Source organism: Lynx rufus, unplaced genomic scaffold, assembly GCF_022079265.1.
Source record: "Lynx rufus isolate CCGP_SWC_20201006 ecotype Redwood Valley unplaced genomic scaffold, mLynRuf1.p SCAF_6, whole genome shotgun sequence".
Classification (NCBI taxonomy): Eukaryota; Metazoa; Chordata; class Mammalia; order Carnivora; family Felidae; genus Lynx; species Lynx rufus.
Genome location: NW_025814878.1, coordinates 90392067 through 90412215, shown reverse-complemented (window position 1 = coordinate 90412215; position 20149 = coordinate 90392067). Strand labels below are relative to the sequence as shown.

Here is a 20149-nt window from a genome sequence, read left to right as displayed (position 1 = left end):
TTACCCCTATTTTAAACGCTGTGGCAAGGCCATTTCAATTCTCTGAGCCTCAAGTCAGTCTGTGGATTTCATAACTGCCCTTACATTGTTTTCAGTCTGAGGTTTATTGGCTAAAGTTTTCTACTTGTGCACAGAAATTAAGTCTCAATTTCCTATAACGCTTTGGATTCAGTAAATATTTGCTGAATCAAATAGAATGGCAGGTGAGAAACAAGTTTATTGACAAGTCCAGTGAAATAACTGGGGAAAATAAGAGCAAGTTTAGTTTTTGTATTTGACTAAATAAATGTTCATGTTAATAAATATTATCTCATTGACAAAAGGTAGGCGAGAGGCTGGTTATGGGGTTCCCTTTCCCACTCCCTCCATCTCAGCCAACAATTGTGATTTCCTTCTCTTAAATGCAGATTAAAGGTTTGAATACTCTTCCTTCATACAATTAGGGAAAGGCAATATACAGTAATTCGTAGCAAAGAAAAAGGCTGAAGATTAACAACTAATTCACGTTTCATTTGACAAGCTTCTGAATAAGCTCAGAAAGCCTTGCCAGGAAAATACCAAGTTAGATCACTTTATTTCAAAGAAGATAAAAATAACTCCATTCCTTCACAACAGTCTCAACCTTTTCAATATTTCAACAAGTGGCATTTTGTGTCCTAGCTCACTGCCATAGCTCCGTGTTGGTAAAGATTATCTCCCTATTTCGGAGAGGATAAAAAATAAGCTTACCTCTATCCTTCTTAGGCCATCACATCTGCTATTCAATTATGTGCTCTTTGCTTGTGGATACCTGAAATAGTGAGAAAGAATAAAAAAGGAAAATTAAATATAACTCAACAGCATTTTGTGCAAGGCAAACATTTACAATTTTAATCAATGACAGACACACACTTCATAAAACTATTAGCATGCAACTCCAGCTGCAAAAACTGAACAGCAATATGCCTAAGCTGGTTAGCAGCAAAAAAGTAAACCAATCACATCGACAAAAGCCACCATAAACAAAAAAACTGTATTTAAAAGATGAACAGTTTTGGCATTCGTCCCTACCATCAAGTCTTTTGCTTTCTTTTTCCATCAAAATTTAGATTACGTTTGATGTTAGCAAGAGTTGCATTACTATTATTGTTAATTTTAGTTCTGTTTATTACCTTGAGGGTTATATATTGTAAAATAATTTTGGTGCCTCTAGTTAATGTTAATTAGTTGTTTTAATAGCCTATAGACCTATTTGTTAAGTTTTTGTAGGTTTACTTTTTTAACTATCAGGAACTTAATAACTGAGAATATTTAACATTACTGTTGCATAGGCAAAATTACAGAGTTACTATTAGTGTTACCTGTTTAACGTTTAGTCATCCTTTGAGTCCTGCGACATATTTCCTTAATAATCATCAGCCATCAAGTCTGATAGTCTCAAAAGAAATATCAGCCCTCTAAACTGCCTTCAAGGGCGGTGATATTTAGCACTGAAAATTACAAATAAAGTTTTTGAGGTTGAATAGCAACAACTGGCCAGTGACACTGATGATTTGTTTGTCAAAACAAATTGTTATAAACTACGCAAATGAAGTCCACGCACTCCTTTGAGTGAAAACAATAAAGTGAATCTACGCAATGCTTACATGTTGGATGGGATATTTAATGTGCGGGGAAACTCAAAGGTTGAAGAACTAGGCATTTAGACAGTGGTAAGTGGTACTCTTACCTCTTTATACTCCATTACTCTTTCTCACGAGAGACATGCTAATGCAAACAAGTCAATCAGAATTTGTGTTTAGCAAGATAAAGCTTAGAGGATAGTTTAAAATCCATTTATTATTCTAAATCCATTTTTTTCCATTAACATGTTATACATTAGTGTTTACTAACCATGATTCATGTAACAGTTTAGTTTGTTAACTTTTAAATTATTTAACAACCATAAGTTATTAATACAGTTTTTAAGTATTACACAAATATCTTAAAACAGGCTTGGGTTCATTTTTGTAATTTTTAAATAGAAAACATTTTAGGCATCTCTTGAAGAAGAAATAAAGCAGGCATTTAAAGCTAGAAAACAAGTAATTCCAAATTTAGTTTTTACAAAAGTTTTCAGCTTTATTGACAAATTATGGCAAACATATTTGACAAATTGTGGTTTCCTATTTAGAGTAGCTTACACATGGAACTTTATGTGTGTGTTTTTTTTTTCTTTTTTAACAAATACAGGTTAAAACACTGAACAAATTCAGTTAGCTACATACATACAGTAGCTGCTTGTTTTCAACTCCATTAAAACAGCATTTAAAATTAAATTTACAAACTTAATATCGAACATCTTCATCTAACTAACAGATATTAAAAGACAGGTTAAAACATCTTATCTACAACTTTATTATCAGCTAGTTCAAAAATCATATTACAGTCTTTTAGCAACCCTAAACAAAGTTTTTGCTAGTTGATTGAGACTCAAAATCTGTTAACAGATTCATGCTCTTTCTTAAGAAAAAAAAAAAAAGGAAAAGAAAAAAAAGAAAAAAAAAGATTACACACAACAATGAAAAACAACCAGGAGAATATCATCCTACTGAATGGTTTATAGACAGTGCTTGCCAATGTCTTTTTTAGTCCGTTTTGTAAAATAATACTAGTGTCAATGTCACGCCAACAGTATAGGGGGAAATACAAGAAATATATGGGAGAAATCATGAGCAGTTATCCCTAGAATAGGAAAAAAAAAAAAAAAAAGGACTATTACTTGTCTTGTTGCTGTTTATGTGGAGACCACAGGCTATGAATTGTCTTTGAGGTGAGGTCACGGGTGAGAAGGACCTTCAATATCTACCATAGGGGTGCTCCCTGTATCCCCCTCTGGCTGACCTTGGCGGTGGTGCCTTCAGGCTGGAGCGGGTTGTGGCCCATTCTTCTGGTGCTATGAACAAGAGAAAGACAATAACATTCATGTGATTTCACAGTTACCAAAAACAGTCATTTAAGACACAAGAGTTGACCCAGAAAAAGAGAAAAAAAGATCTCAACACTGAAGGCTAAAGTCTTACTATGTTTTCCACATGGTGAGATCATCAAAAAAAGTGTATACTTTGAAATGCAGCCATGTGGAATTAAACTTGCAGGGCATTCTTCGAAGAAGAGAAAGTTAAAGTCCTTGGATAATTCCACATTTATTAAGTGCAAAATTTTGTGCCACAAAAGAGAAGAGTATCTGTGTAAACCACTCCATATTTTATTCTTTATGCAGGCATCTAAAAGAAAGTGGATATAGGAATCTAGGGGTGCTTAGCCTTTGATTAACTTGAGAAACAACCTGTGAATCTTAAGACACTACAAAACCAAACCAAAAATGACTAATGCCTGTTCTCTGTCTCCCAAACTTAATGATTAGAAAACTACAGGGTGAGACCTGGGGCTTGCTGTTTTCCATTGATCCCCTAGAAGATTCTTAAGTGGTACAGGATGAGATCCTTCTGCTAAACTATCTTAGACAAAGTTAGTGACAGTGGAACAGAGTAAATTTAAGCAGTAAAATCAATAAAGAATATGCTCATGTCAGTTTTTACAAGTACTTTGAAAATAAAGAGGTATTACTACACTAAGAAAACTCCTCATTTACCTGTTAATCAGATTTTCCAGTAACTTTGTGTTCTGGAACCTAGCCAAACAACAAGAAATAAGATGGCAAGATTTTGAGTATTGGGGAAAATAGCCTTTGTAAAGTCCATGTTCCCAGAAGAGGAATGTAGGCCTCCCTCAAAGGGCTGGGGACTTAATACTGGGCTCATGATTACTTCTACGTAACTCCTGAAGCTAGGTTATGTGGGTCTTTCAATCCTCATTCAGTTTTCAGTTGAGAGCTGACTTTATGCAAGGAGCTCTGGTGAAAGGAAGTAGGGACATAGAAGGGATTAGTAGAAAGAGACACACTGACATTGACAGCTAATATATAGGATAATGATGGTAATGGACATATCAACTGGAAAGAAACTGCAGATTGAGGCCAACTGATGTAGGGCATGTCCCTACATAGTTCAAGTGACCCTAAGAATATTTTTGTACACAGTTCAGGGAGATTAAGGAAAAGCAGTAAGAAAAATTTAAATTGTACTCACTATACTGTATATAAAACAAAGGAGAGTGATATACAATGTAGAACAAGGATTAAAAGCCTATCAACATAGGAAAAAAATAGCATTTAAATGTTTTTTTGGGGAGATATTCTTCATCAGAACTTCTTTATTAAAAATGATACCTAATGAAAAATTTATCTTTTTCCATTGTTTAAGGTATATGCTTAAGTTTATCTCAGTATTTGATAAGATATAAAATAGAAATGAGAAACTAAATAAAAATGAGAAATATTACATTTTCTCAGAATACAGATCTACTTAGATCATGGGTTGGCCAACTATGGCCACATGTGGCTAGCTGCTTGTTTTTGTTTTTGTTTTTTTAATAGTTTTATGGAATGCAGTCATGCTTATTTATTTGCATACTGTCTATGGCTGTTTTCACTCTACAAAGGCAGAATGGAGTAATTGTGAGGGAGACCGTACTGTCTGCAAAGCCTAAAATGGATGTGAAGGAGTCTGGGTTTTTACAGAAAAGATTTTCAGATCCCTGCTCTAGATTATGTTGTTTCTTTTGGTTGGATACTGTGGATGTTGGTCTTTCTGATGTGATCTCTTGAGGACAGGATTTCCTAAAGCTGCCCTAATTTCTCAGTAAGACACTGTGAAAAATAATTGTATGTATTTATTTTTGGATTAAATAAAACTCTTTGATGTACTAGAAGGGAAAACCAATTCTACTTCCAGAACTAGCAAGTGCCTTCTTGGTCTTATGTAATATGAGTTTTATACTTTGACTATGAATATCAAGAATATGTCAATGTCCTTGTCTTCTAGTGGTAAAATCTAAGCAGTTCTTTTTTAATTTTTTAAGTTTACTTATTTACTTAGAGAGAGAGAGAGCACAAGTAGGGTAGGGGCAGAGAGAGAGAGGGAGGGAGAATTTCAAGCAGGCTCCACACAGTCAGTGAAGAGCCCAATGTGGAGCTTGAACCCAATAAACCATGAGATTATGACCTGAGCTGAGATCAAGAGTCAGATGCTTAACTGACTGAGCCACCCAGGTGCCCCCAACTCTAATCAGTTTTATTAATGCATTTAATAAAAGGAATATAATACGTTTTGCTTCATTCTATGCTAGAGTGTTAGAGATCCCTGGGTTGTAGTCTATGGGATTCAGAAACTGAGATAATATAAGTTTCAAGTTTTCCCAGTCCTGGATCCTTTGTCAGATGCTTAATGTTCTTGGTAGTTTCTGCAAAATAGTGAAACAACATAAACAGAGTGATAGCAATACCTGCCATAGCTACCTTAGATTTGTCAGAATTTTTAAACTGACATAATCTTGAGAACCGGCCCCAGGGCACATTAAGTATTTAATAAGAACTCATTGATTTAGGTGTACTTGATTTTATCTAAAGCTCTAGGGAAGCTAATGTATGGGCTAAAACCTTTCATTTCCTAACTTTTGGCTAACGTTAAAATGGGGAGTGTCGCTATTCACTGTTGTATCCTCAGTGCCTGGAAAAAGTGCCGTGCCTAGTAGGGGTTGAACACAATGAAAGATGGCATGAAAGGATGAATGAATGAATAAACAGAGGATGGATGAGGCAGAAAAAGCTCCTAATGACAACCTTACAAACATAATATTTGAGCTGAAGACATTTGATATTAATATGAAAAGCTTTAGAACTAGAAATATTAAATATTTTGGAGTTAAAGTCAGACTTCTTACTCAAGAGGGTCAGGTAACTAAATAGCAAAAGTATTTCGTGACTGGATTCCATAAAAAATGATAGTAGAATCCCATTACAAAAAAGTATAAAAGCATGTGTCATTGTACAAAAATATGCTCTTTTAATTCTCTGTATGTAAGTTCGTACTGTTCTTTCTTCCTTGCTGAAGTCTTGGAAGGGGAATACTGTTAGTCTAGGACAACTGTGACCAGAAAGGCAGCCAAAATGACTTCCTACATAAATCAAAGTTTTAGATTTTCTGAGATTCCTTCCCATTAACAGAGGAATCAGGATATATTTCACTTAATCCATGTTCTAATAGTGAATTGAGATCAGGAAAGGTATTATTTCTATTTGTGCCAAATTTCCTTGGTCTATATTTTTTTCTAATATCAGAATGTTTATAGATGGCCAAATGTTTACAATCACCTGATAATACAAGCCAGCCTCTTTTAGTGAAGTTATGTTCTTTGAATCTGGACTGGAAAGCACCGACTCAACTTTATCATCATGTAGTGTGTCATTGAGCCTTACAGAGTCAGCCAGTCCCCTCGTTGCCTACCATTGGATTTCTTCACTGCAAGTATCAGAGATAGAAGTGATGCTTAGACATCTAAAGAGATTCTAATGTGAGGCCACCATAGAACCTTGCACATGGAAAAGACCCAAGCATAGGAAGAGACAAATCATTGTAAGGTTTTTATGATGGGAATTCTCTAAAATTTGAAGTATAAAGAAAGGCCCAAGAATAGACTTAGAAAGTGCTTGTCTTTCTTTGGGTTCTACTATTCTGCAGACAAGATGGACTTAAAATATTTAGAGATTCATACAAATTTTGGAGTCCTTGCCAGTGGTTTCTATTCCCATGATATGGTCTAGGATGCCATTTTAAATATAACACAGACAATGAAACTTAGAGGTAATCTTTCTTTGTCCTTTTGGAAAATAATAAAGGATGTAAGATGCTCTCAGTATCAGGATCATTGTCATATGAGAAGCACTAGCTAGACTATGGATGTGAATGAGCAATTAGATAACAAATAATTCCTCAGAGAATGTGCAAAATAGCTGCCTAACAAGTTGAAATTACTGGAATGGTTTACCGAATTGGGGATGTGGAAATAGGAAATGAAGATATGAGAAATAGGCTTCAGTGACTTGATCAAATTCCCACCAATAGGCTTACCAATTCAGATTTTAATGTACCATACAGTATATGAAATAAAGAGGGAAGGAGACAAAGCATTCATGAAATAATTTTTTTTTCTTTACTAAAGATCTCCTATATGCTAGTCATTGTACTGAGCCCTGAGTATGAGGATACTTTAAGGAGTCTTTAGGAGATCACAGGACAAAACTAGTATGAAATTTCATAGATTATAGTACATTTATAGTTGAAGAGAATGCTGGGGAAGGCCTAGAGGAGAGAGAGCTACTAATTTTCATTATTCAGTTGAACTTGGATTGAGCTCTAACATCTAATCATCTCAAAGAAGTAATTTTCTGAGCAAATATACAGAGTAACTAAAAATTGAGGTACTGTTTAACCTATTTAAGAGAACTCACCTTCTTTGAAGACTTTCTTATGTTAATTATTTTGTATCACCTGGCCTTGTTTCTTAAACTGGATTCTAAGATCTAGGAGGGGAGAGCCCTTCTGTTGTGGTAGATACATAGGAAGAACACCGTAAGTATCTGTAAGTATCTGTAAGCTACATTTAAACAGATGATGTTACTAACCAAAAAGGAATTTTAAAATCAATTCTGTAAAATAAGTAAAACAGAATTCTTACAGACACATTGTTAGCAATTAGGGGATACGGTTGCATATATTTGAAATATATTAATATATCTTTTAAAAATTACTTCACCTCTGTTCTTTTAATTTAGACTGATTTTTTCCCCCAGTTGAGTCAAGTCTTACAGAATTCCATAGAATGCATCTCCATTACATGCTAATAAGCATCACTGAGGAATATTATACTTTGATAAAGGGGTGTAAATTACCCAGGTAACTCTTCTTGTGCTTTCCATGTTATTCTAGTGACTTCAAAAGCTTCTGCATCTCAAATATTCTGCTTTTAGCAGAATCAGATTTATTAAGTAGTGTGCATTTCTTTTTTTATTTTTATTTAAAAAAAAAATTTTTTTTAATGTTTTATTTATTTTTGAGACAGAGAGAGACAGAGCATGAACGGGGGAGGGGCAGAGAGAGGGGGAGACACAGAATGGAAGCAGGCTCCAGGCTCTGAGCCATCAGCCCAGAGCCCGACTCGGGGCTCGAACTCACGGACCGCGAGATCGTGACCTGAGCTGAAGTCAGACGCTCAACCGACTGAGCCACCCAGGCGCCCCAGTGGTGTGCATTTCTAAATGTGCTCTCATTCCTGCCCTGAGACCACCTAGTTTGGGGAGCATTGAGAGCAGGAAAGAAAAATCTGGATGATATTTAAAGCTACAAAGCTGTGTTCTCTGTTCCAGAGATGCTATCAATATTGAGTTTAGGTTCTTGGTGGGGAAATTGAAGCATTGGAACAAGGCACCAATTTAGGAAAAGTCAGCATCATTTAAGTACCTGGAAAGCAAACCTTTAATGTTTATTTTTACAGAAGTAGGTTTAAAATGCTACCCTCAGAGTACATTAACTTTAGGAATCATTTAGAAAGGATATAGAATATCATGGAGATTATTGAGAGCACTGATTTTATGCTCACAGTTTGCTAGACCCTACATAGCTAGTTGTTTATAGTTCTGATATCTTAAAAAGAACCTAAATTTTTTTTAACTCACCACATTAACATACCATACCATACCATACCATAACATAAATAAGGGGTGTCTGGGTGGCTCAGTCGGGTTAAGCATCTGACTCCTGATTTCAGCTCAGATCACGATCCCAGGGTTGTAGGATCGAGCCCCGTGTCGGACTCTGTGCTGACTGGGGAGCCTGTTTAAGATTCTCTCTTACTCTTGTTGTCGCTCTCACTCTCTCTTGCTCTCTCTCAAAATAAAACCAATAACACAACACCAACAACAACACCCCCAAAAATCAAAATAAAAATAACTCACCACAACAAAAAGGGAGAGCTCATGCTATTTATTTTTAGTATACTAGAAACCAGTATGTAAAAACCACAAGGAAAGTGGGAAATCTAATTTCTATTATTACAAACCACTGGCGTCTGGTTTGCCAGTCATATAAGAACATTACAAGGTTGATTAAAATTCACCTGGCTCTAAGCCACTCCATTTGTTGGTCTCAGTTAAATTTCTCATATTTCTCTAAGGCATATCTTTCTACTTAAAAGCACCTTTCAAATATATTCTTACATGTTTTGTTATTGCTATTTATTCCCAAAGAGAATATGCTAGATTAGATGTTTTGTTCTTGTAACTCACTATAACAATGTGCATTTTCTTTAATTTTTAAATACCTATCATTTAAAAAAAAATTGAGATATTCCCTGTCATCACATATTCCAAGGGCCAAATACAGTGTGGGGCATTTTATGTGTATTATTAGCAAATCCTCACAACTTCCTGTAAGGTATGTGCCAACGTTGTCTTCCTTTTAAAGATGAGAAAATTATAGCTCAGGAAGTTTGTCTGGAAGACCCAGAATTTTTATCTATAATCATCTTACCATTTTCTACCACTGCCTTCATCTGAAAGAAGCTCCTGGCTTCCACTCCCTTTCTCCTTTTCTTGCCTAGGAAATAGCACTTCATTTATTCTAATCCCCTTGATTTACTTTATAACTAGTGGTTCCTACAACAAATTATTAGCTAAATGAGTGAGAGCATAGCTTTAATTTTGTTAACAAGAGTGTGGGCTGCTTGAACTGAATTTGTTAAGGTGCAAATCTAGGTGTTCATTCCTCTAACATAGAAAGCATGTCTGCTCTGCCCTGAGCATTTTAAAATATTAATGAAACGTTGGCACCTAATGGTTCAACAATTTTATCTACATAGTTTGTATTGCCACCATGTGTAATGGCAGAGTTTATTGTTACAAAATACGGAGGGTAAAATATTATAGTGCAGAAGGGGAAATATGGGTGACCAGCATCTGTTTTCACAGATGAACATACTGAATTATGTTCTAAGAAGAGTTAACTTTGAGTTCACCATCAGTTATGCTCTCAGGAAATTCAGTCAGCTTCTGAGAAGCATTTACATCTTTTATCACTATTTCAAATTTTTAATTAGATATTCCCTGTTAGAAAAAAGTAACACTTGGAATATTCCATCTAGAGAGTATCAGAGGGCTGGGCCTTTCTAAGCACTCTCTTCTCAACTCCAGAGTTTTGTGATGCACATGGCAGGCACTTGGTAATTATTTATTGAATAAATTAATTCTACTTAAATATTTTACACCTTCATTTGTACCCATAAAAGAAGCCATAGCCTTCCCTCAGATCTCTTCACTTCGAATGGGAGTCTCAGGGCTCTCTAGCCAGGTCTGCATTTGAATTCTGGTTCTGCCTCTACTTGAAAGACTTTTTTGGCAGGTGGTAAGTTTCTTAATCTGCATACGGATGATACATTTTAATTGTCACAGACCATTCTGAGCTTCTGACATGTATATCTAACTGCCTGAGGGGCATCTCCTCAGGTGTTTCAAAGTCAGTGTTTCCCAAAACTAAACTCATCTTTTTCTCCAAATACTTAATGCTCTTCCCAAGTTTTGTATTGCAGAGACTGATGCTACCACCTACAACTTGTCTAGTTACTCATCAAAACCCTTGGCATCCTCTCACCTTTGCTCAGTCAATCTAATCAATCATCAAGCTTTGTCTTTTCTTCCTTAATGTGGATTATTATATTTTCTTCCTTAATATGCATTTAACTCATCCATCTCTTTCCATCCCTACCAACCCTATTCCATGCCAAGCCATTCTCATCTTTGCCCAGAGTGCTCATCTACCTAGTTATATCTTTTGGGTCTTTCCATGATTTTAAATGTGTGTGTGTATATATATATATATATATATATATATATATATATATGTCTACACACACAATATGATGTGATATGTTGTAATATGTTATACATAGGTATATCTTTGTGTGTGTAGACACACACACACACACACACACACACACACACATTCCCCTAATGTGTGTATGTGTACATTCCTACTCTTCTTCACCTTCTAGCTAGAGGGACTTTTCTTAGTACAAATGATGAGGCCTGCCTGGTCAATTGCTCTTGTAGCATACTCAAGGTCAAGTCCAAATTCCTTAGCAAGGAATTCCATGCACAGTCTAGCATGATCTGACCCTTGATTTTAGAGCATTGGAGTTGATGACTTTGATGATCAACTAAAGTACAGGTATTCTACAGTATTCATTGAAAAAAATGTCTTGGGTCTTGAAATACAATGAGTGTTGTTGGTATAGTTAAGATTTTAAACTCTTTTTCTCAAAAGGAAGGTCATCTTGTTGTTGCATGGAAATGGACCAATTAGGGGAAGAAACCAGTAGAACGAACCAATCAAAGGTTTCAAGTATAAGACACAAACTTTAGATACCTGTTGTATTTCAGCAAATTAATGATTTCATTTTGTTTAATATGTTGAGAAAAAACTTATATTTCCCTTAGCAACTAGTAAATATTTATAGATTAGTTTTTTTTATTGCTTATTTTGATTCATCCTAAGAATGATAATGATGATTTCTGGTAGTGATCCCACACGCCAGAGATGGGCTGGGTGTTTTGGGGCTTCTTAAAAGCTTCTCTTAGCTACTGGGGAACTTCTCCTAAATACCAATAGTTCCTCGAAAACAGTGCAATTCATTTTAGTCTTTGAAGAAGCTCTTAGGTGAAGTCCCTAAGTGGTTTTTGAAAGCAGCTGTTTTCCATTGCCCACGTGGACGATGAAACGGATAAGTAAACTGACTCCAAAGTCCATTTGTTGATATAAAAACAAATATGAATTTTTAAAATGTAGTACATACTGAAAATATGCATAGGAGCACCTGGGTGGCTCAGTTAAGCGTCTGACTTCAGCTCAGGCCATGATCTCATGGTTCTTGAGTTTAAGCCTCACCCTGGGCCCTGTGCCGACAGCTCAGAGCCTAGAGCCTGTTTCACATTCTTTCTCTCTCTCTCTCTGCCCCTCCCTTGCTCACAATCTCTCTTTCTCAAAAATAAACACTAAAAATGAAAAACAGAAGAGAAAAAATATGCAAAATATTCCAAAATGGAAGGTACAGAAAAAAAATGGTGGCTGATAATTGGACACAACGCAAAATCTTTTGTGACTTGAGTTTAAAAAATACTTTTACTGTTGTGAAATAAAACCCTGAATCAATCAAAAGTCTGCAGAATTCAGCCACAGACTTTTTTTTTGTAAATAAGAACTTTATGAAAAATAATGGAAGGATAAGAATGATGATACAAAATACTATTTTATGATTCTCTTCTCTAAGAATTCCAATAATGCCCTCAACTCAGTGAAGAAGGTACGCTAGGTAGCATAGCTTCATAGACAAAGAAACTGAATTTGTAACAGTTTTGATTGCCTTACTCCCCTCACATCTGTCATTTCTATACTTGAGAACAGAAATGAGCCCAGAGTATATTCTTAGACCAACACCAAGTTATGGGAGTTACAGAATACCAGGTTTTAAGCTCAGCAAATTGTTGACAGTGACCAGCTCTGACTCTGCTTTCCTCTCAGCATGCCTCTCTGCCTGCTTTCCCAGGTGGGTGCTCACGTTGTTACCACCACCCCCTCCCTCCGGAAACAAACATCTTGGCTGCCCTTTGTCCCTGGTTACTGTGAAGTTAAGTCTAAACTCTGGAATGTCCTGGAGTGATGGGAAGGTCTTTGTTATCAGTGGTGGCTCCTCAGACCACACAGGATAGTTCATGCTAATGAGATGACTCAGGATGTGGGCTGGTCCCACTTGAAAGACCAACCAGGAGGTTAGAGAATTTGGGCATTAACCAAGTGATATCAGCCCAATCTGGAGAGAAAAGGAGGCAGGAGTTGGAGATGATTCAGGCATTCATGCTGCATCATGGAGCTATAATGAAAACTCTGGGCACTGAGGTTTTCAAGAGCTTGGCAATACCTTGTGTGTTGTTACACATCAGTATGCCGGGAGGGATAGTGCCATCCTGAAGACTTTCAAAGCTTCATATTTGGGATTCACCCAGGCCCTGTTCTATGTATCTCTCTCTTTGCCTCCTTCTGCTTTCTTTCCTTTTGCTCCAATAAAATTAATTGTAAGTTAGAGCCCTTTCTTTACAGAAGCCCTTTACTTCTGTGAGTCATTCTGAAAAATTATCAAACCCAAGGGGGTAGTGGGAACTCCAAATCTATAGCCAAATGGTCAGAAGAGAGGGTGGTCTAGAGTCTCCCAAATGTGTGACTGGAGTGTGAAGTAGGGGCACTTTTGTGGACACTTGTGCCCTTAACTTGTGACATTTGGGCTAACTCTAAGCACTCACCCTAATTTCTTTGTTTGCTCTCCCCAGTCTTCTCAGCAGCCAAATCCTACCTAGCTCTTGGCCCATAACTGGACCTATCCCTGCTGGAATTTCCGAATGCTAATGGCCTCCAGGGGTATCTGTCTATCTTCTGCTGCTATACTCCCCTGATCACAAGGGGATTTCTGGAATCTTCCTGTACAGTTGCCAGGCTCCAGAGAAACTGACCTAAGTGTTCTAGATCCATCCTCCCCATCCCCTGGCATATTTTGTTACCAGCAGAACTAAAGGTTTGACAAGATCTTCATATGGTTAGGTCATTTACAAAAAGACACTGAGATTAGTCATCAATAATCATAATTATATTTTCAACTGGCATACTTTTTTCAGCATATATATCAGTTCCCACTGAATCATTCAATAAATTATGAGATATTTGATAAATGTATGTTACACATTTATTTCAGGACAAGGTGTACTGGTCTTTTTAAAATTCATATCCTCTTTTAATAAACATAAAAATCTCCCCAAACTGTGGAAATTTATTATAAAGACCCCCTAAGGTGGTAGGCCTCTAGTATATTTTTTTTCTTTGCTAGTGTATTTCCAAGAAAATGTTTTCCCAGCTTTATATTTTGTATTCTGTACTTTGTGTTTTAAAAAGAGCTCATTTTGTATATTCTAAATGAAAATCTATATCATATTGAATATACTTTTTGTACATGATCTGTTCACCCCAAGATTCTGACAATAAATCACTCAACTCCTCCCTCCCCATCAGTTAAAATGATTGCCCCATTAGCTCAGCAGAAAAGAAAGTGATAAAAGAACTTTCCTATTGCTTGGTTTATTGTCTCAACAAGAGAATTGTTGGGTGCTTGTGGGCTATAATTTTTTGTGGACTCTCTATCTGTTGGGTGTATTTTAGACAACGTCAAGTTTAAGATTTAACTGTTCAGCACACCATTGTTCAAAAAAAGGACAGATTCTATTTTCCATTACTTAAACTTACAGCTTTTTTTTTTTTTAAAGGTGAATTGAAAATGTCAGGTCCTATAACACAATATTTGCTTTTAAAGTACCCAGTGTTCTAAAGGCAGCCTGTGCATAACTTGTATGGTGCCTTTAAGGATGCAAGTGCCCGGCACAGTTTTGACCATTCATATTAAGATCATTGGCTACTTTTCATCAAGTTCCCATGTATGTTTCTAAAACTTATTCTCAACTTTAGCTTCAGATAGGACCACTGAGACCACTATTCAACTGATGCCCATTTCTTGTGTCCAAAACTGTGTTGGAGCTGATCTTGGGTAGTAACTGGACTTTGGTATTTTTTTCAAGGTTCACCAGGTGATTCTAAAATCTGTAATTAATCTCATAGAATCTCATGCATTGTGAGTTTGAGCTCCACATTGGGGTCTAGGCTGAGGGTGTGGAGCCTGCTTGGGATTCTCTCTCTCTCTGCCCCTGTCCTGTTTACTGTCTCTCTCTTTCAAAATAAATAAGTAAAAGTAAAAAATACTTTAGAAGCGCCATTTCATTAATCTTTTTGGTTAAAAATAGAGTTTAAAAATCTATATTAAAAGTTAAATAGAATAAATAACAGTGGTATTTTTCTCAGTAGCCTATCATGTAGCAATTTCAATATTAATAAGTCCTAGGAAAAATAAATTGGTTGTATACATTAGTTTTTAAAATGTCTGGTAAATTCTTGCCCATATTAAGGAACTCATCTTCATTTGTAAAATCAATTTCCTGAAATTTATATTTCCACTTACTCTTAAAAATGGACAGTCTTTGTTCTTGAATCACATGGATGGCATGATTGCCAGTTAGCTTCATTTTCTTTTGCTGTTTTCACAGATTAATCAATTCAGGGCTTATTTTCATACTGGGATAATAATCATTCCTGCCTCTGAACACAAAATGGGTTTTGTGTTCTGCAATCGTCTTGAAGTGAGGCACTCAAATACCCTAGAATATAGCACAAAATTCTTTTTGCTTTCATTCATTTCAAGACAGTGTATTAATATTATCCTCCTTGCTTCCACACAGCTGTCATCTTAAATGCCACTAAAGAATGGATGCATAATTAGCTCTTCAGTTCATACATTAAATACATTTTAATAAACAGTTCTTTTCTCTGAGAAGAGAATCTTGCCGTCCATTCTTAGCTGTCAGTCTCAGAGAGAATTTAGAGAATGTTTCCTATGTGAAACATTGTTTAGCCAAGCTAATCTATGCACTATATTTAAAATGCACCCTTACTGAATTATGAACTATTCAGACTTAACCAAAACAATTATAATGACTCTGATAAGTTAGGAAATATTTTTAAAATGAAGAAACTGATTTGGATTCCTGTAAGTCAAATATTTGTGATCCAAAGTAAATTCAAGTTATCAGAAACCTAATATTTAAATATTAATTTAATAATAATTAAAGATCAATGAAATGTTTAATACACATGAAAACATTAAATATTAAATATAATAAATAATATATGTTGTATTTTAGTACTCACGTTGAAAAGATTTAATATTTAAAATTTTATATTTATAGTGGTACCAGAAAAGAGTTTAATCATTAATATTAAATTGTATGCAAATATCTTAAATAATCTAACTGTGATGAAGTCCAAAAGGATGCATGTTTTTCTCTGAAGTCAACATATTTGCCACTTCAACATGAATTATGGGCCTGAAAGACACAAATATAATTTTAATCTGGTGATACACACAATTTATGAAGATTCAGAGTGAAGCATCACACTGAATGATTGGATTTTTACTTCCAGTGGTTTATTTCAAATCATTTCTAAAGGAATCCTAAATGAGAGATTCCATCTGTGAGTCTTTTGAATGCAGGATCCAATTATCCTGAAGAACATTCCTTCCTCCTTTCCCAAAGCTGTTTACCACACAGGTCTTTCCACCAACCTGAGCAGGAGAGGCAACTGATTCTGAGCCTCCTCACTTACAGTCCAAATCCGCAGTGTTGCCAGGAAAGTGAGAAGCGGGGCTATTTATTTTATAAAAAATACAGACTTCCCATTGAGATTTAATATCTGTACCAATGATACAATCAAACTGTAACAGAGAGAAATTACTAATTCAGAAAGGAATTGAACAAATCAGTGGAGATGCAAGGTTTAAGTGTTACTGATTTAAGTCTGTGCACAACTCATTAAAGGTCAGCTATAAATGGATATGAGTTAATATGTAAGGTATGGAAAATTAATGAAAAAACATCAACCAATCTGTATTTGAGATGAATAGGTCCTCAAATAACTGTTCCACATGCATATTTAAATTTTATCATCTGCCCATTTGGATATGATAGGATAAGCAACCTATCAGCAAGAAACTTGTACTTGAAGCTCCCTTTGTGTAATAAGCTAACACTAAAATCTGGATGTATATAATGCATGTTAATTTATTAATTAGACTTTAAGATTATGATGCTGAGCGCTTACTATTTCTCAGCTTTTGACCTGGCCCTTTTACTATTGTCTATAGAAGATATGAGCGTATGCGAATTCTCAAAATTTAAATCTCATTACTATATGAAATAGTAATAATATGGATAGACTGCAAGTATTTTCTTTATTTCCTGGTTATACAAAAGCAGGATCATTTTCAACTGATCATAGTAGTGGTTAATTCTGATACTGCATGTGAAAGTATATTAAATTGTGCATTTTGTCAAGGTATAATTGTAATGATTCAGAACTAAAAACAAACTATTTAATGATAGGAAAATCTTAAAAGAATTTTTATTAAGTATCCTATTTTGTGTTCTCTTTTTAAATGTGTATCATGATGGATTAAAAAACTGGCAAAATATATAACAAAAAGTAAAGAATGAATATAGTAGTGTAATTCAGGATGGTTTGAAAATTTCTGTCTTTTTCAAAACTAACTTTCTATAGTGGAAGTGTATTACTTTTAGAATAAGAAAAAAAAATAACTTATTTGTTAGGTTAATCAGACCTACGTATCTGCTTAGATTTCTGAACACCTGTGGCAAAAAAAACCCCACAAAATCTAGAAAAATAAAATCAATTTCACATGTACATCATTTAAAACAGAATTGCTTTTGTTCAGAGTCTCTGATCCCCCTTCTGTGGCCTAATGTATACCAGAGATAGGTTGTAGTGAGCTGAGAGGGTTATGGGGTTGTGGAATGGACCTTGGACAGCTTGAATCCTGGCTTGTGAGCAGCTCCTCCTTCAGTTCCACTGCACTGCACACATATCATTTTCTATGAGATCTACACCAGGAAAGAAGGTTGCAACATATTAGCTAGATTTCTTTGCTTCAGCCCCTGGGATATCACTTCTGACCTCAATAAAATAACTAAACTCTCTCCTGAACAATTATCCTTCTGACATGAAAATCAAGAAGCACTTCCTAAATTAGAATGCATAGAGTGTTGACATACCAACATTTTCAGGCAAAGAATAAAAACACCTTGAATGTGAAGTTTATTCTTGAATTAATGCTTGCTCAATAATGTCACAATATGGCAACAGATCCTAGTGGTCAAAGAAAAAATCATGGCCCTAAACATCAGTCTGTTTTTAGGCACATGTATATACGTAATCTTCAAATGCTAAGAATATGGTCAATTTAGCTGACATTTTAGTTAATAAAATAGGTTAGGTTACTATGTAAAAATTCCTACTTAATAACTTTCTTACTCTGTCCAGTCAAATCCTTTTCTGCCTTTTCTTCATTACTTCTTAAAAAAATAATTTATCAACTGTTTCTATGTGCTGAGAATTGGTTATTGGTAAATTGTAATTTGACCCAGGATGAAATCTAGTGCTTTTGGGTAGGTGTAGCTTTTAAAATAAAAGGGGTTGTCTTGAGACTTTGCTGCAGAAGAATCAAATAATCAAGAAAGAATCATGTAAGACCTATCGGTTACAGAGGTGAGCCCCACTCTCCTGACCATGGCCCCCTTCGTGTCCCTTATAAGATCTGAGAAGCAATAGTTTGTGTTCACACCTTTTCTCTACTACCTTACATGGTGGTAACATTTTAAAATGTAAAAAACTGAGAAAGAGAAAACCCATCTCCTATTACCCAACTACACCGTCAGATTCATCCCTGCCATTGATTTTACTACATGTAATTCCATAAAATAAAGCTCACAGGTGTGATTTTCTTCAAATTGTTGTGCTAAGTATAAAAAGCAATGACTGTATTTTGCAATGAAGATTCCATTTTTTAAAAAAGTGATTTATAAATAATAATGTAAGTGTAAAGAGATTGTTCACTACAGTATCTCCAGAATTGAGAACAATGGCTTACACGTGTTAGCCACTAAATAAATATTTGTTACATAAATAATGTCCTCTGACGTTCTCTTGTATCATATGGTTTATAATCTGGTGCATTTTTTTTAAGTTTATTTATTTATTTAAAGAGAGAGAGCTCACACAAGCAGGGAGGGGCAGAGGGAGAGAGAGAATCCCAAGAGACTCTGTGCTGTCAGCACAGAGCCCAGTGTGGGGCTTGATCCCATGAACTGTGAGATCATGACCTGAAATGAGATCAAGAGTCAGATGCTTGACTGAACAAGGCACCCAGGCATCCCAATATGGCACGAGTTTTTATATGTACCCATCTGTTTCTCAACAGTAAACAGTAGGAACTGAGGAAGGAAAATGTCTATTGTGTACAACATCATGTTCCTACAGCCTGGTGATACCTATATGCACAAAGTTGAATGAATTAAAGAAAGGCCCATGCTGTATCTTATTCATCTATCATCCTTAGTAACTAATTATACAAGGCATATGGCTTGATTCCTATTTGATTAAGAATATGCTTGGAACAATGCAGACTGACTTATTGCTCTGTTGAACTAAGCGGATGCTGTACCAACTGAGCCAGACCTGTGCAAACTTGTCTATCACTTATTTTGTCTGTGAAATAATTTCTGAAAATATGTTTAAGTTATTTTGGAGAATATGCCTGTCTCTCACAGCAGGGAGATTAGGTTCATTTGGTGCTGGAGAAGCTGGAATCTGAGAGAGAGTGAGCCTAGTGCTCATTTTAGACTAATTATTTTCCTGTAAAATACTGTAGACAACCTTAGATTAGTGGGAGAGCAGCTGGAAGGATTTAGAGAAATCTCACTGAGCTCAATTCCCTTCCTTTAAAACAAAGTCAGGTTTAAAGTAGCAGATCCTGTTCTTTCTCACTAGGTCGACTGAACTCTGCCCCCCACTTCCCAACAACAAAATCAGACACACTTGAATTCACATTCTTGCTCTGTCATTTGCTAATTGTTTAACTCAGGCAAGTTACTGCTCTGAGCCTTAGTCCCTTATTTATTTGACAAATGCAGATGGCAACAGGAGTGTGTACCCTGTATGTGTCTAATGGGGATTAGATTATATAGATATACATATAATGTTGAATGAGGATTATTTCTGTTATCTCTAATCCTCGTTATAAATTGCTCAGTACAGAGACATAATAGGTAGGTACTTCATGTATGGTAGCATCAATTAATAGCGTTCCAACCACCGATGAGAATATAAAAACCGAAGTCGAGCCTCACGGCTGTACTCTCATATCGGCTTAATCTCTGTTGTTCCATTTCCTCATTATAAAATGGAGATCAAAACACTTAATAGTTCAACTTATTATGAAAAAATAAATGAGAAAATATATATATGTAATCAGCTTATGAATGGCAATCATTGTGGGGGTGCTTTATTTTTCTACTATTTCTGAGCTTGGCCTCATGATTGCCTTAGAGAATTGAGCCTATTTGGTAACTCTAGTTCCAAGGAGGGTGCACTTCCTCCTTTCCTCCTGACCTCTGGACCTTCCCTTCTGCATCTTTATGGAGCACCACACCTTCATAATGTGGAGCCCCAACACAGAG

General features: G+C 35.7%; 1 protein-coding gene across 2 annotated transcripts in view; it reads right to left on the bottom strand.

Annotated features, from left to right (window-relative positions):
- Positions 1 to 2816: 2816 nt before the first annotated feature.
- The window catches only part of KHDRBS2 (KH RNA binding domain containing, signal transduction associated 2), a 577798-nt gene continuing 560465 nt past the window's right edge, over positions 2817 to 20149 (bottom strand). For both annotated transcript variants that reach the window (XM_047102966.1, XM_047102967.1), the window contains one exon: positions 2817 to 2914. In XM_047102966.1, the coding sequence (XP_046958922.1) occupies positions 2817 to 2914 (98 nt within the window). The remainder of the gene's footprint in view (positions 2915 to 20149) is intronic.